This window comes from Lynx canadensis, chromosome C1 (assembly GCF_007474595.2).
Source record: "Lynx canadensis isolate LIC74 chromosome C1, mLynCan4.pri.v2, whole genome shotgun sequence".
NCBI classification, from domain to species: Eukaryota; Metazoa; Chordata; class Mammalia; order Carnivora; family Felidae; genus Lynx; species Lynx canadensis.
The window spans coordinates 166,131,197-166,149,005 of NC_044310.1; the positions used below are offsets into that span (position 1 = coordinate 166,131,197).

At 39.9% G+C, this 17,809-nt stretch overlaps 1 protein-coding gene across 1 annotated transcript in view; it reads right to left on the reverse strand.

Annotated features, from left to right (window-relative positions):
* Window positions 1–17,809, reverse strand: part of TTN (titin) — a 277,183-nt gene that overhangs the window by 16,118 nt on the left and 243,256 nt on the right. Inside the window, 25 exon segments of the mRNA XM_032594445.1 lie at window positions 406–656; window positions 658–703; window positions 806–1,093; window positions 1,214–1,807; window positions 2,012–2,293; window positions 2,379–2,684; window positions 3,827–4,132; window positions 4,260–4,556; window positions 4,653–4,943; window positions 5,060–5,365; window positions 5,467–5,769; window positions 5,864–6,631; window positions 6,634–7,929; window positions 8,013–8,312; window positions 8,426–8,713; window positions 9,418–9,711; window positions 10,029–11,795; window positions 11,906–12,211; window positions 12,309–12,611; window positions 12,854–13,153; window positions 13,265–13,552; window positions 15,527–15,823; window positions 15,941–16,243; window positions 16,337–16,924; window positions 17,022–17,318. Coding sequence (XP_032450336.1) covers window positions 406–656; window positions 658–703; window positions 806–1,093; window positions 1,214–1,807; window positions 2,012–2,293; window positions 2,379–2,684; window positions 3,827–4,132; window positions 4,260–4,556; window positions 4,653–4,943; window positions 5,060–5,365; window positions 5,467–5,769; window positions 5,864–6,631; window positions 6,634–7,929; window positions 8,013–8,312; window positions 8,426–8,713; window positions 9,418–9,711; window positions 10,029–11,795; window positions 11,906–12,211; window positions 12,309–12,611; window positions 12,854–13,153; window positions 13,265–13,552; window positions 15,527–15,823; window positions 15,941–16,243; window positions 16,337–16,924; window positions 17,022–17,318 — 10,665 coding nt within the window.

Sequence of the window (17,809 nt, forward strand, 5' to 3'; positions counted from 1 at the left end):
TCTTAGCTTTTTAAGTAGTATATAAGGCTTGTGACCCTTTTTCTAACGTTTTCATTTTTGTACTTTTCTTGAGGTTCCTCACTTTCTTCTATTTTATAAACATTTATTAAGCACACATTCTGTATTTTTTTCTGTGACCTAGCTAGTCCCTCTTGCCTCCCTCCCTCCTTCCTTTTTGCCTTCCTCTTCTCTTTCATTAAAACAAAACAAAACAAAACAAAACAAAAAAAACAAAAAAAAACTAACCATGTTGAAAACTTCCAAGAAAATTCAGAAACCTTAGAAAGACCCTGGGGTTAATTCTGTGATCTATTTTTGCTTAGGGCATAGTAAAAACAAATTCCTTTCTGTTAACATTCAGAATAAGGTGGGGAGAATGGGAGACTTAAGGGTCTAAGTACTTACTGATGCTGCTGCGACATTCTATGACCTCAGACTGTAAGTAAGAGCCAATCCCGAAGCGGTTTGTTGCAGCCACACGGAACACATACTCATTTCCTTCAATGAGTCTGGTAAACTTAAATGTCGGTCTAGTCACTGATTCAGACACTGGCAGCCATCCTGGACGATGGGCATCACGTTGTTCTACCACATAACCACTCAGTGGAGCACCACCATCCAATTCAGGTGGTTGCCAGGAAATGGTAATTGAAATCATCAATTTCATCAATCTTAATAGGCCCAGTTGGTGGACCAGGCTTGTCTATGAAAGAGAAAGAAATCCAGGAAGTTAGTTTTCACTTCAAATCAAAATTGGGTGACTGAACATCAACAACTTGTGTGTGTCTTTGTCACACGTCCTTACCAAGAATGATAACTTTAATGGTCTCTGAAGTAGTTCCAGTTACATTCTTTAATTCAAGTGTATATTCTCCAGTATCTCTGATAGTGGTTTCACGGATGGTTAATTTAGCTACTTTAGTATGAGTTTCAACCGTGACACGCTCTGATTCTCTTAGTTTAGAACCAGCAAAGAACCAGGAAGCAGCAGGAGGTGGGCGACCAGCAATTGGTATCACCAGTTCTACTGGTCTGCCAGCTGGGACATGGATGGTCTTTTGAGGCATTGTAGAAAGATCAATTGTTGGCAATACTGTGAGGAAAGAAAGTAGGCATTTATTCTTAAGCATTATTTCTAATGACGAAATATCATGAATTCAGAATTTTTATTTTACCTACTATTATTGATGTTTTTTGGCAATTTGATACATACCTCTGAGATCTTGTACAGTTACGGCTGTCACGATCTCTCTTGGTTCTGACACACCTTTCTCATTTTGTGCCCTTACTCTAAATAGGTACTGTTCGCCTTCATTTAAGGAAATAACAGTGTGCTCTAGGACTGTGGGTTTTAAGGTGACAACCTTCATCCATCTCTCAGTGCCAGCTTTGCAGGCCTCAAGAACATATCCAGTGAGTCGGCTACCACCATCGTAGAGTGGTTTTTCCCAGGCAAGAGTAACAGTTGATTTGGTGACATCGACCACTTCTAGCTTTGTAGGCACCAGAGGTACTTCTGAGACCAGAACTGCATCAGATGTTTCACAAGGTTCCCCAATGCCATAAATATTTTCTGGCAGCACTCTGAAATAGTACATGGTTCCTTCTACAAGTCCAGAAATTCGATAAAGTGTCTTGCTGCATTTGGTAGTTACTGTTTTGAATGCTCTCATGGCAGCTTCACGCTTCTCAATAATGTAATTGTTGACAGGAGCTCCACCATCAATTGTGGGAATTTCCCAGGTAATGGTCACAGAATCTCTTGATACTTCCTTAACTCTCACTGAAGGACAGGGACCAGGAGTATCTAAAAAAAAAAAAATAGAATGCAAGATTCATACTTATTTGCTGATTGGTTGATAGTTTTTTGTTTTTTGTTTTTTTTTTTTGGGAAAATGTATTCAACATAGTTTCTCTCTAGAAAGGTGATCAATCATAGTACAAAGTGTAATTTTTTTTTTTTTGTAAGAAATCTACTCCTGGCATAGTCATTTTTAAGACAAATACTTACCATATACTTTAACAAGGACTGTTGCTGATTTCTTGCCAGATTGATTTTCAGCTTCAATGGTGTATTTTCCAGCATCGTACCGGTTAACTTTGTCCACGATAAGTAAAGAGTAGCTGTCAGTGGTGTCAATAATTGCCCGGTTTACAAGGTCAATGCCCTTCTTGCTCCATGTAATGACAGGAGGTGGTCTTCCAGATACAGACACCATCAGGCGCAATGAGGCCCCAGCTCTGATGGTCACGGTCTTCTTTAAATCATCTGCGAGTTCTAGGTCTGGTATTTCTGGAAAGTAAATGTCAAAATTTAATTAATTCATGAACAGGTATGATGAGAAAATAATTCACCTAAAAGCTTATATTACAAATACCTAGTCTTTCCACAGGCTCAATTTCAGCAGTTGACTCGCTGTATTCACTCATACCCTTCACATTCACAGCAGCAACCCTGAAGGAGTATTTCTGGCCCATTTTAAGGTCTGGCACGGTGAATTCAGTATTTCTTATTGTGGCATTGGTATGTACTCGGTACCACTGATCGGTGTCTTTCTCTTGCATTTCAAGAACATATCCTGTGATGTCAGTGCCACCATCATACATGGGCTTGGTCCATGCCAAACTAATGCTGTACTTGGTGGTATCCACAACTCTTGGAGCAGAAGGTGGTCCAGGGGTATCTATGGAATTTAGAAAGGGGGATTCAGATATGATACAAATAAGGAAGTTTTGAGGTTTGTATTTTTGGTTTTCGAGACTCACAAGTGCATTATTCTCCCCCCGCCCCACCAGTATTTCAAAAGGTCTTTTAATGTTGTAATTAAGGTTTAAGAAAAAAAACCCTATAATTTATTAAATTCAGTATTTCCAAAGGCCTTTATTTAGTAAAGGATTAAAAATTTAAAAAGTGGGATTCATTGAAGATGTATCCTTACGGGCCATAAGAAACACAAGTTAACTTATAATCTTTGCATCTTAACCCACAAGTATGTGGCTAACTGATCTTTCTTCTGATTCTTCTATCCCCAGAAGTGTAAGGCATTATTGTTCTTTGTTAGCACTCACCAAGATAATCTGTGTAATTTAGCTCTTCTGCTAATATAGGGCAGCACTGTATGCTATATCATTATCCTCATCATTATTGAATTTAAAAAATTACACTTTCTTAGAAAGGTAGATGGTTTTCTTCTTGCTACTTTGGCTAGCTATTCTGGGTTCTTCTAGTTCAGCTCATTGCTTAACATACCTGTTCTCAGGGACTTTTCCTTAGTTGCTCAGCTTTCACAGTGTTAATATCACTTGTTACCTCTATGTTTCTAGTGAGTACAGGAATTGGTTTCTTCTACTTCCCCTATTCAGCCACAGTGGTTTACTCTTTAGTCATTGAGCTCAAACTCTGTTCAAGGATTTGTCACTCATTTTTGAAGGTCTTGTGACAATAATTTTGTTAGGTACTTATTAAAATACTAAACTTTATGCTCTTCTTAAGAGAGACTTTTTTTCTTTAGTTATCACTATACCACATTTTTTCCATTCTTAGGAATATTTATAAAATATCTCTTTTGTATTAGTAGTAAAATAATTTATTTTTTACATAGACTAGAAAATATTGCAATAATTTTCAACAATGTAACTGCTAACTTATCAATGGAAGTAGTAGTTAAAATGTTCTGACTTGGCTATACTTAAGATCTCTCTAAAAAGCATATGCTTTTCTAGATCATTCATAAATTCAAGAAGGTCTTGGAAATGGTATGTTGGAAAATTATTTGTAACATGGTTTTGATGGGCATTAGGTTAATGTGCGATTCTTAGAACTCACATGATGGTTCTCTGCATGAGATAAAGTTGGAAGCTTCACTGGGTTCACTGTTACCAGCGGCATTCACTGCGGTCACCCGGAACTGGTAATCACAACCTTCCATGAGGCCAGTAACCTTCAGCCTGGTATCATATATCACATAGTCTTTGTTGACACGTGTCCAGCGCAAGCTCTTTTTCTCACGTTTGTCTACTAGGTAGTTGCTGATCTCATTGCCACCATCAGATTCAGGTTTCGTCCACTGAATGATGATATGCTCTTTGCCAGCCCCAACTTCTTCAGGTATGCCAGGTTGTGATGGAATAGCTGTTTATATTTTTATGAAAATAAGGATGGTCAGAATTATACAAAATCACTGTTGATATGATTGTCCTCCTCTCCCCCGATCCCATTATATTTAACTACCAAGTTGTTTAAAAGTGTTAATACTCACTGAATGAGTTTCTGGCTACAATTGGCCCTGATTCAACAGGCACACCAGGGCCGTATTTGTTTACTGCCCGCACTCGGAATATGTATTCATTGTTCTTGATGAGTCTGGTAACCACATGGGATAGTGTTGGGCATTCGGCTTCAACAATCACCCAGTTGAGCCTACTGGTCTCACGTCTTTCCACGATGTAGTGAGTTATTTCTGCTCCTCCATCTTCCTGAGGAAGGCTCCAGGCTAAAGTGCACTTTTCCTCTGTTACTCTGCTGACAGTGAGATTTCCACATGGGCCAGGGGAATCTGAAACAAGTGTAATGGCAAGCAACGATTAAGATCTTTTTTTCTACCCACACTTAAAAATGCTATAAAAAATAAAAGAACATTTGACATGCTTACCAAGGACTTTGACCATGACAGACACGGCCTTGGTCCCACTGGCATTCTTCACTGTTAAAGTGTATTTTCCACTGTCACTTCTGTCACAGAACTTGATCACAGCAGTTGCTCGTTTGCCTGTATACTGCAGAGAGACTTTCTCACAGAGATCTAGTTCCTTGTCTCCTTTGGTCCAGATAATTTTGGGTTCAGGTTTGCCACCAACTGCAGCATCAAGGACAAGATCTGAGCCTGCTCTTATGGTAACCAGATCACCCTGTAATCTGGCATCCAGTTCAGCTTTGGGTGGAGCTGTCATGGGCAAAAATAGATGTGAATAAATATAGGACAGTTTATTTTCACATAAATTGCGATAATTTAAAAGGAGAACATGAACATTGAAAACAAATTTTTTTTTTTTTTTTTACCATATTCATCTCGGCAAGTGACAGGGCCTGTAGATTCTGATCCTTTGCTAATTACTCCTGCTGCATTCTTAGCCAACACACGGAATTCATAAGTGTCTCCTTCACTGAGAGCAGTCACAGTGAAGAAATTGTCAGATACGATGGTATAGTTGCACTTTAGCCAGCGACCATCTCCAACCTCACTGACTGGCTTACGCTCAATGATGTAGCCCACAACCTTGCTGCCTCCATCATATACTGGGGCAGACCAAATCAGGGACACTGTTGATCTTGTAACATCTGTCACCTCTGGTCTTCCTGGTGCATCTGGAAGGGATGCAAAAATGAAGTTAAAAAATACAATTCTGAATTTTAGTACCAGTAATGATGATAATAAATGAATGTACCCTTTAAATATTGATACATACCAACTGGGTTTTGAGCCATCATAGGTCTTGAAGCCTCACTGGCTTTGCTAACACCTGCAGCATTGAGTGCATATGTTCGGAACTGATATTCTAGTCCTTCTACCAAACCAGTCACTTTGTAGTTACACTCTAAGCATGGCACTTTGTTTTCTTTCACCCAAAGAATGGTGTTACGTTCTTTCTTCTCAACCCAGTAGCCAATGACTTTACTGCCACCATCATGGTAGGGTTCTTCCCAACGAATAGACATGGCATTGGCAGACACATAGTAGACTTCAGGTCTTGTAGGAGCACTTGGTGGGACTAAATATAAATAAAGGTATTAAATATGAATACAGTTTTATAAAATTCAAGGGAAATATTTAATAATGGACTTCAAATATTCTTTTTTTCTTACCGAATGGATGCTCAGCAACTATTGGTGCTGATTCCAGAGGCTTGCTGACACCAAATCTGTTCTCTGAACTGACACGGAAAGTATATTCCATGTATTTTGTGAGATGAGTGACTTTAATCTGAGTGCGCTTGACACTGGAATTGACAAGCTGCCAAGCTGTTGTACCTGATTCACGCTTTTCAACTATGTAATTAGTAATGTCAGTGCCTCCATCATCTTTAGGTTCAGCCCATGATAGGACACATGACTCAGCCGAGACAGATGAGACCTCAATGGGGCCAGTTACTGGACCTGGCCTTCCAATGACCACGACTGTGATGGTAAATGTTTTAACACCAGCTGTATTTTCCAGGGTCAAGAAGTATCTTCCAGAGTCACCTCTCATGCTGTCCTTTACAGACAGGGTGGTTCTGTCCTTTGTTGTTGTGATACTCACTCGATCTGTGTCCTTAAGTCTCATTTCTTCAAGCTTCCATGTTACTTTAGGAGCAGGACGACCAGTGATTGGGACATCAATGGTAAATGTGCTTCCTGCTTTGCAAGTTATGAGCTGATTAGTAATTCCAGTGAGATCAGCAGTGGGCTCAATTTGAGGCTCCTTGATGATGACAGAAGAGAAGGCTTCTCTGGGTTCACTGTAGCCAGCGTCATTTTTGGCCTTCACACGGAATTCATATTCAGTGTTCTCAACAAGGCGCTCCACTGTGTAAGTCAGCTGTTTGGTGTGACCAGCCTCAACCCAGAAGTCAGATCCCTTTTGTCTCATTCAAGGAGGTAGCCAGTGATCCGGCTGCCTCCATCATGGTCAGGTTTAAGCCAAGCTAAGACTGCAGAGGATTTACTTGTGTCAATGATATCAAGTCTCTTAGGTGGAGCAGGCTGTTCTGTGGCTACGATTGGTTCTGGCATTTCATAGGGTTCACCTACACCATACTCATTTTCTGCAGAAACACGGAAATAGTATGGAACACCTTCTGCCAGGTCACTGACCTTGAAGATCTGACGAGTGCATTTTTCGCTGATAACCTGCCAGCTACGACGACTTGCTTCTCGTTTTTCTACCACATAATGATGGATTCGGGCACCACCATCAAGGATAGGAGCATCCCACATCAGTGTAACAGATCCGCGGTTCACATCCTTGAAAGTGATTGGGCCAGGTGGACCTGGAGAGTCTAGCACCTTTACAGTGAATGTGATTGACTTGCTACCACTATTGTTTTCTACAGTGAGGGTATATTTCCCTGCATCATTTCTGTTGCAGTTTTCCACGGTGAGGGTGCTGAAGGAGTCTGTTGTATGGATATCAGCCCGAATGCTGAGGTTAGAGTCAGGTTTGCTCCATACAGCTGTAGGAGTAGGTCTACCCTGGTAGGCAATGAAGAGGCGAATACTGGCCCCAGCTCTAACGACATGAGTCTGCTTGAAGTTCGCATCGATATCTAACTCAGGAGCTGTTAATCGGTCAACTGCTTTAATTGCACCGGTCGCTTCACTGCTGTCTCCTTTTCCGGCACCATTGACAGCACTAACCCGGAATTTGTATTCTTCACCTGCTTGTAGATCAGTGACTGTATATCTTGTTTTCACACATGCCTCTGCATTTACCTTGTGCCAGTCTCCCAAGTCAGCTTTGCACATTTCAATAATATATCCAATTATTTCCATGCCTCCATCAAACACTGGCCTAGACCATTCTAAGCTCACAGTTGTCTTGGATGTATCTGTCACTTTGACCACAGTGGGAGCACTTGGTGGGCTGACTGGCTCTCTACATTTGATTAGTCTTGAGATACCGCTTGCAGGTCCTATTCCTGCAGCATTTTCAGCCATGACATGGAACTCATACTCATTGCCCTCTATCAGACCAGTGACTTTGTATCTTGTCTCAGAGATTGGTCGTTTGCTGATCACTTTCACCCATCGTGTGCTCTTCTTTTCTCTCCTTTCGAGGATATAATGTTGAATTTCGTTGCCACCATCTGATTCTGGCCTTGTCCATGTCAGCGTAATGCTATTGCCTGTTACATTACTAGGTTCTGGAGTGCCAGGAGCATCGGGAATAGCTGTGAAATGAAAACAAATTAGACATGTTTGGTTGGAAGTTAATCTTTTGACATTATACCACTTAGTGAAAACAGACACTTACTGTATTGTATTTGAGCAACCACTGGGTCAGAATCAAGTGGCCTCCCAACACCAAACTTGTTGACTGCAGAAACACGGAATTGGTATTCATTGCCACTTATTAGTTTAGTGGCAGTATAGCTGTGGGCTTGACAATTATCTTCAATTAGTGCCCAAGCAAGTCTGCTGGTTTCCCGTTTTTCAATGATGTAGTGAGTGATGGGAGCACAGCCATCATTGAGAGGAGCATCCCACCACAGAGTCATCTTCTCGCCAGTAATATTGGTGAATCTTATTGGCCCAACTACTTTTCCTGGTGTATCTATAAGAAAAAGTTTCCAGAGTTAATTTATCCTTCTCTATTAAAATGCAACCAGGCATGTCTCTACCCCAAGACTTGTAAATGGCAAGATTAAGAAGCTATTTCAGAAGTACCTTGTACTTTAACTTTAATTTCTGCTTTTGTGGAGCCCGATGCGTTTTTGGCTTCCACACTATATACACCACTATGGTCCCGGGTAGCATCTCTAACAAAAAGGCTGGTGGATCCAAGGACATCAGTTATTTCCATATTCATCTTCTTTTCAATTTCTACTCCATCTCTGAACCAAGTTACTCGAGGTACTGGACGTCCCTGCACCAAAGCTTTAATTCTAAGGCTCTCTCCAGACTTAATAATGATGCCATCAAAGTACTCAGGGCCAAACTCTACAGTTGGTGGAACTACCAAAAAAAAAAAAAAAAAAAAAAGAAATGATATGTGTTAGTTTGGCTTAATAAAAACATAAATGTGTTTTTCATTAGCACCATCCTAAAGCATAGAAGGTAATGTTTATCCTGTGTTACCAAGGGCTATTATGAAAGTAGGATTGATAATTCAGAATTTAGATTACGGGGTTGAACATCTGCATGCTATTAGGTTATCTCCTTTTTATGTCTGTCATGTTATTGATTTGCATTGCCACTTCTAAAAAGAGAAGAAACATTTGTAGATCGCTTACTTCCTAATGCTGCTGTATAGTCAAACAAGTTCCTATAAGAGGTCATCAGCTGCACTCAAGCAAAATGCTGATTGTACTGCTGGGTGTATATTGTATTTTAGTAACTTTGTAAAGCTTGACAGTTATTCTCGAGAGTGTTTTTCTTTATTATAAATGACTGAAATCAAAACTAAGAATTCATTCCCACTTGCATGCTATTTATATGGGAATGAAACGAAACCATAGTCATGGTAAAAAGAATTGATGCCAATGTTGTTTTTCCTTCTTTCATCTGAAAGGTAGAAAATCTAATCCCCACTTAACAACCCTGGGTAATCTGCATGAAATGAGATTCCTGCTCCCCCTTTTACAGACCAGGGGCCAAAAGTATCTTTAAAAAGTGTGAATGCTTTTAATCATATTTGGAAATCAGTTGTAAATGCTTACCATTTTCATCTCTTGTCATGATAATGCCAGAAGACTGTGAGGGCGGACTTATGGTTCCAACAGCATTTCTTGCAATTATTCTGAACTCATATCGATCCCCAGGACTAAGTCCTGTGACTGTGTACTGACATTCACTGACATCGGTAAAGTTGCATCTGACCCAACGATCGCTCCCTTGCCGTTTCTCAATGCTGTAGGCCACAATCTTACTGCCTCCATCACGCAATGGTGGGTTCCACTTAAGTGTGATGGTTTCCCGGGTAACATCAATATAGTCAGGAGTGCCAGGTGGGTCTAAAAAATCATATGGAAATTAAATGCATCATTTCTGTAACCAATTCTTCATTAGCAATGGGAGAAAAGTAAAGTGAATAAATCCCTCAAACTCATTTTAATTTCAATTTTTTGTAGCATGGGTCTTTAAAAAGAACTTTAAATTATTTTATTAGACTGACTTAAAATCATTTCTTTTGCTTTATTTGACCAGCACTCTAGTGATCAGAAGATATGTGGGAAGGTGATACGTGGAAGAAGAGCAGTGTGTGATTTATTTGTTAGTGACATATTCACTTGCTGAATTAAATATGCTTGAATAATATTCAGTTACTTACCTACTGGGGAAACAGCTAATGTAAATTTGCTTGGGTCACTGGGCGAGCTTAGGCCAGCAGAATTTTCAGCATATACACGGAACTGGTAATCTAGGCCTTCCATTAGTCCAGTAGCTCTATATTCTCTTCCAGATATAGGTGTTGTATTAACTCTTTGCCAGAGGATGCTGTTTCTTTCTTTCTTTTCAACATGGAATCCAGTAACTGCTGAACCACCATCGTAAGCTGGAGCATCCCAAGTTAGTGACATGCCATCAGAAGTCACATTGTATATAACTGGCTTTCCTGGGGGGCCAGGGATCCTGAACTGGTGTTTTGCCACAATAATGTTTGAGACAAGTGGCTGGCTGACTCCATATCTGTTTTCTGCCCTAACTCTAAACTGGTATTCAGCATCTTTGATTAGATTAGGAACTTTGAAAGTTGTCCTGGCAACACTTGAACAAACCATCTTCCAATTAGTTTGTGAAGCTTCCCGCTTCTCAATGCTGTAACAAGTGATTTCTCCTCCTCCGTCATCTTCAGGCACGTCCCATGACATGATGACACTGTCAGCCTTGATTTCATCAAATCGAATGGGCCCTTTGGGCTTTGATGGTGGGCCAAGTGTGATGATTGTAATGGGAAATGAGTTTCTACAAACTGCATTATCAAGAATAATGGTGTATTTCCCTCCATTCTCCTTCTTGACATGCTTAATATTCAAAGTAATTTTATTTTCGGTTTTACTGTAACGAACATACTCGCTTTCTTTCAATGGCAAACCATCTTTCAGCCAACTGATGGATGGTTTGGGTTTTCCTTTATAAGGTAATTCCAGGTGCACATTATGCCCAATTCTCACAGCGACTTGTGCCCCAGGGATTTCTGACAGGTCAACTTCAGGTGTAATTATAAGTTCTTTCACTGTAATTGGCCCAATAGTGACAGCATCACTCAGTCCTTTCTCATTTTTGGCAGACACTCTGAATTCCAGCACTGAATGTTCCTTAAGTTGGCCAACTTCAATTTCACAGGTCTTACTTATACCAGCATGTGACCATATTTGTTCACCTTTACCTTTTCTTTCCACAACATATTCTGTGATGACACTACCACCATCAAAGTCAGGCTTGGTCCAATGCAGGGTAACAGATGTCTTTGTGGAGTCTTTCATTGAGAGATCACGTATAGGAGCTGGTACTTCAGCAGCCTTCACCGGCTCTGTAGTGTCACAGGGTTCCCCAATTCCAATTTCATTTTCTGCAAGAACTCTGAAGAAGAATGGAGTTTTCTCTGACAAATCTGTTATCTTAAAGGATGTACTAGAACATTTGTGTGACACTGAAGACCATGTTCTCTTGGTGGCATCTCTCTTTTCAATGATATAATTAATTATGGGAGATCCTCCATCAATGAGAGGAGGATCCCAGAACAAAGTGACTGTGCCTCGAGAAACATGTTTAACCTGTAGTTTCTGGCAGGCAGCTGGTGTATCAAGCACTTTAACACTCACAGTCGAAGACTTTGGTTGACCAACACCATTTTCAATTGTAAGAATATATTTTCCTGTATCATTGCGAGTGACTTGAGGAATAATTAGTAATGAAGATGAATCAGTGTTTTGAATGTTGTATCTGGCATCACTGCCCAGATTCTTCTCATCTTTTCTCCATGTGACAGTAGGTGGAGGTCTGCCTTTAAAGGGAATCAACACGTGTACATCTTCACCGGCTTTAGCTATAACAGAGGTTCTGAGAGCCACATCTAGGTCGATCTCTGGTTCCTCTGTAGAAACAAAATGGACATACGTTTTGAATTTTAAAGCAAGAAAATGAATGATTTCTTAGCAGCACTCTAATAAAAATAAACACACAACCATACCAGTAGGTACATACCAAGTATATCTTTAGCTTGAACAGGTTCAGTCATTTCTATAGGTTCTCCTTGTCCAGCACAGTTTATAGCAGATACCTGGAAGTAGTAGTTGACTCCAGGTTTCAGGTTAGATACCACATATTCTGTAGTTCTGACCTCTCCCTTGGTAGAGACAACAGTCCATTCCTCTTCCTCTCCTTCTCTCATTGCAACAACATATCCGGTAACAGCGCTGCCTCCATCGTAGACAGGTTTACTCCAGCCAAGAGTGATGGACGATTTGGTTGAATCTGCAATTCTTATCTTAGCTGGTGGGCCTGGAGGGTCTGGAATGACCATTCATAATACCATAATTACACAATCATGTACAATTTAGTGACCTCAAAGAGACACAGCGAAGATGCGGCATTTATGAGCACTTACCAATAGGATCAGCAGCTTTGTAGAAGTCAGATGGTTCAGAAAATGGACCCTGACCAGCAGCATTTACAGCACAAACTCGGTATTGGTAGTCATTGTTTTCTGTGAGTCCTGTCACTTTCTCTCTGGTGTCACGGATAGTCTCCTTTAGGACTTTAAACCATCCTAGGCTTTTCTTGTCTCTTTTCTCAAGGAAATAGCCACTCACTTCACTACCACCATCAGCAATTGGCCTGCTCCAGACAACAGTCATTGAATTCTTGGTAATCTGTGTCACCTCTGGTACGCCTGGAGGTCCAGGAGTAACTATTTAAAAAGAAAAGGAAAAGGAGTTTGAAGGATCAACACCACTGATAAATTCATTTTCAAGAATAGTAGTTTTACTTATTATACTTTCCACCTTTTGAAAAGGATGATAATGAGGGGAGATGTGAGATAAAAGAAAATCAAAATCATTCTAAGAAAACATATTCACAAACTAGCAGAATAGTTTATTTGTAAAATATTCAAGCATTTGATTTCAGTTTCCTAATGAAATTACGTCTCACCAAATGCATTCTTTGCTACCACTGGATCAGATTCCAGTGGATCGCCAATTCCATATTTGTTCACGGCTCGAACCCGGAAGATGTATTCATTTCCTTTGATAATTTTGGTGGTTGTAATGATGCACTCTTCCAAATTTTCGGACACCATAGACCACACAACGCGGCTTGTCTCACGTTTTTCCACGATGTAGTGAGTGATTTTTGCACCGCCATCATCTGCTGGCGGGCGCCAGAGAAGAGTTATCTTTTCAGCAGTGACCGTCTTGAATTCAATTGGTCCACCTGGAGGTCCTGGTTTGTCTGTTAATGAAAGAATGAAACAATATGTCAGTACTTTTTAGAAGACTACTCATTTAAAATTGCTAAGTTTTAGATAATAAAATATGATGTTGTCCTATAATCAGCACCTACCAAGGATCTGTACTCTGATGGTGGCTGAGGCTGAGCCCATGGCATTCCTTAGTTTTAATTCATAGATTCCACTATTAAGGCGATTTGCATCTTTGATGAGTATAGATGCAAGGTCAGTGGTATTTTCAACACACACCAGTGCATTGGTTTGTAACTCTTTATCATCTTTGTACCACTCAATTGTAGGCTCAGGTTTCCCAGAAATGCCAGCCCTGAGCTTCACAGATGTACCTGCTCTATATTTGACAACTTCTGTATATTCTAGAGGCAAATCAATTACAGGTCCACCTGCAAGAGAAACAGATGAGAAATATTTAAAGGATCACAAGGATGGAAAAAATAATTGCAACTTCAAAGTATGGCCATTGGCCTTTATTAAGTAATATAGTACTTTTTTTTTTTACATGGTAGTTCTAATTTTATTTACCTATTATTTTAAATTTTTTGTTTTTAATGTTTTTGTTTTATTTTTAAATAATGTTTTAATGTTTTATTTTTGAGGTGGACAGAGCATGAGCAGGGGAGGGGCAGAAAGAGAGGGAGACACAGAATCGGAAGCAGGCTTCAGTCTCCAAGCTGTCAGCACAGAGCCTGACGTGAGGCTCGAACTCACAGACTGTGAGATCATGACCTGAGCCGAAGTCGGATGCTTAACCAACTGAGCCACCCAGGCACCCCATATTTACCTATTATTTTAAACAGTAAAACTTTACAAGCCATAGTTCTATCCCAGATGGGGAAGAAAGGTTGTAAGGAAGCTCTGCCCTCCAATGACACACTAATTGCACAAGGACTTCAATGCCTTTGAAATGTATTTTAAAGTCTATCAGGTATTTAATTCTAAGGATAAAATGGGATATGGTAGTGAGAACATCCCTATAGAAGTTGTATTATCCATTTTCTTTCATTTCAGATTCTCCTTTCTTTTCCTCTATCTCCTATTCTTGTTATTTTCTCTTCCCAGTTCACTGATATCCAAGTGTGGATTGTTCATGTCTGACTCTTGAAGTCTGAATTCATTACTCACAGAGTATTTCACTGGACAGATTTTCTGCCAGGCTGGTTAGAAGCTTAGGACTTTTGAGAAACTAAATTTGAGAATAAATTTGACTTGCTTCACAGTCTCACAACAGTGTTCACAAAGCCTGATTCATAAAGAGCAGCCTTGAGGTTCTCAGCATGAGGACAGGCGTGGATACTTAATGCCGAGACACCATAGAGACTCCTTGAACACACGGAACTTTTAAAAAGAGTATCATAGGGTACATAACCCTCATGAAATTTTAATTTTGAAACCACTGTTGAGTTGAATCTGTTCTTTATCTTCTATAATGGTCAAATAACCCTCATGAAATTTTAATTTTGAAACCACTGTTGAGTTGAATCTGTTCTTTATCTTCTATAATGGTCAAGTGTGTGTATTTTGTAATGACAGCAATGTAGACAGAGTTCTGGAGTCTGTCTCTTTGAATTCCCACTCTACACTGATGAGCTGCTTGATGTTGGGGAAGTTACATATAAGCACTCTAAACCTCAGTTTCTCTTCTGTAAAATGGGATAATGTTAGGGCTGTTAGAATTAAGGGAGAGAATTCAAGAAAGCACCCAGTATATGTTAGCTGCTGCTAATACTATCATTAATGCCTCTGTTTGGTCTTTCATTTATGTAAGATGAAAATTATCTGAGCACTCAACCATGGTTTTAATTATTAATTCTCATGTTTTAAAATAGAAAAAAAGGGAAAGTGCCAACTCATAAATACAATCAAAGAATTCTAAAAGGTTGAAGTTGCAAAGGACTTTAGATATCCTGTAGTCCAAATCTCACATTTTACAGTTAGGTCAAGAGACCAGGAGAGATTAAGGAATTTTCCTGAGATTCTCAGCTAGTTCATATAATTTCTTCAAATATCTAATTAAGGTGCATAGTCAAAGTTATTCTTTTTTTTTTTTTAATTTTTTTTTTCAACGTTTATTTATTTTTGGGACAGAGAGAGACAGAGCATGAACGGGGGAGGGGCAGAGAGAGAGGGAGACACAGAATGGGAAACAGGCTCCAGGCTCTGAGCCATCAGCCCAGAGCCCGACGCGGGGCTCGAACTCCCGGACCGCGAGATCGTGACCTGGCCGAAGTCGGACGCTTAACCGACTGCGCCACCCAGGCGCCCCTAGTCAAAGTTATTCTATAGATTAGAACCAGAAAAAGCAAGGAAAGATATTGGGTTAAAATGCTATTGGGATTAAAAGTTCTAAAAATGCTTACCATAAGAATCGATGCACGTAATGGGGCCTACAACCTCAGATGGATTGCTGACAGAACCAACGGCATTCCTAGCAAAGACCCGGAATTCATACTGGGAATTCTGAGTCAAGCCAGAGACAGTGAATTGAGTCTCGATAACATTGGTGAAGCTGGCCTTGGTCCATCTGCCATCTGGAAGGTCTCGTCTCTCAACAATATAGCCTGTAATCTTGCTTCCTCCATCGAAAGCTGGTTGTTGCCATGAAAGGTGGACAGAGTTTTTGGAAATATCAGTGATACGGACATTTCTTGGGGGTTCTGAGGAAATAAGAGAAAGCAAATCAGTGGAACTTATGTCAACATTATTTTGCTTTTCAGAAATAAGATTTTCATTTTTAAGTAGTCAGAATTGTCCTTCTTATGAAAAATACATACCACAGGCATCAATGGCTAGGACTGGTTCAGAAGGATGGCTGGGTTTTCCAACACCAGCAGCATTTTCTGCATATACCCTAAATTCATAAATAAGTCCAGCACTGATCGTTGTGACTTTGAAGTGAGTTGTGCGGATGACCAATTTGTTGGCTTTCTGCCACAAAATACTGTTTCTGTCTTTCATTTCCAGGTGGTAGCCTATAACTGCACTGCCTCCATTGGACACTGGTTCATGCCAGCCCACGGTGATGCTTTCCCGAGTAACATTAGTGACCCATGGTGTAGATGGTGGTCCAGGTGTTGCTACAAAAGACAGGAATCCTTTAGGTTAGTACAGATATTTAAAACACTTATGTAAATGAAAACCTGGGATCTTTGAAAAGTTCAACAACTTACTGTATGGTAATTTGACAATCACACAAGCTGAATCTATGTGATCACTGATGCCAAAGCGATTTTCTGCCTTGACGCGGAATTGGTATTCTTCTCCTGTGGTCAGTTTCATGACTTTAATCATGGTCCTTGCAACCGTTGCAGACACTTCAGTCCATACTGCAGTACTTGTCTCTCTCTTGAGTACAATGTAGTTGGTAACTTGACTTCCACCATCATACTTAGGTGGCTCCCATTTGAGAGTCACGCTTTCTTCTGTTATATTGCTAATAACAACAGGGCCAGTAGGGGGACCAGGCCTATCCAATACAATGATGTTAATGAAAGCTTTTGTTGTTCCACTGGCATTGGCGGCAGTGATCTCATATCTTCCAGCATCAGCAGTAACGCTTTCTTTGAGATTGATGGTCAGGTTCTCAGCAGTAATTTCAGTGTTAAACCTCATGGTTGCTTTCAGGGGGACACCATCTCTTGATAAGGTCACTTTGGGCAGTGGTTTTCCAGAAATAGGAATGTCAACTTTAAGGTTTGAACCAGCTCTAACATATACAGTATGACTTGGGAAATTCTTCATATCAATTTCAGGTGGTTCTGAAAGATAAGAATATGTCAGATGAAGGTGAAAAAGAGTTTCTAAAAATTAATACAAACCATTTCAAATTTTGCTTCTACATAAAATTAGACATACCCAGTTGTTCCTTAATAAGAACAGGAAGCAGAAGCTCTCTGGGGTCACTCAGACCAGCTTGATTTTCAGCAAACACCCGGAAAAAGTATTCAGAATTCTCCCTCAGACCAGAAACAACATGATGGGTTGATTTCACCACTGCGCATTTAACCCAATTTTTCTGTCCCTTTTCTAGTGCTTCAACGACATAGTGTACAATTCTGCTTCCACCGTCGTGTTCTGGCTTCAACCAGGTCAGGGAAACACTATCTTTGGATACACCTGTTACTCCAAGTTTTTCAGGTGGGCTTGGTTTTTCTAAGAAAGTAAAACATCAAAATAAAGGGATTATTACAACATTCCTCCCCTCATATGTGTTCTTTCTGCATTGTCAAAGAAAAATTTTAAATGAAGGCTACATACTTAATCTTTGATTTGAGTCTCTCTTTTCATATGACCAGTTTAGCTTCTGAGCCAAGCAAAACTTCCCCAAGCTTTGGTCATTACATGTCAGGATATGTCATGGGAATCAAATTCAAATTAAGTGTCAAATGACTAGATAAAATGGTAAAATGCATCCCAAATTTATCATGGGTATAAAAGTGAGGAATAAGATGAACAATCTTGTAAGATTTCGGCACACACATACTATATATGTGCAGTCAAATTCAGTTATACTTAAATTCAATATATATTTTCCAATTCCAGCTATGTAAGTTTCTGCAATTTATCAACAAAAAAACTTTTTGTATTAGAGATTTCATGCTGTGAAACAATTCATGCAGTATGAATTGTTGAGGTGTGAACTA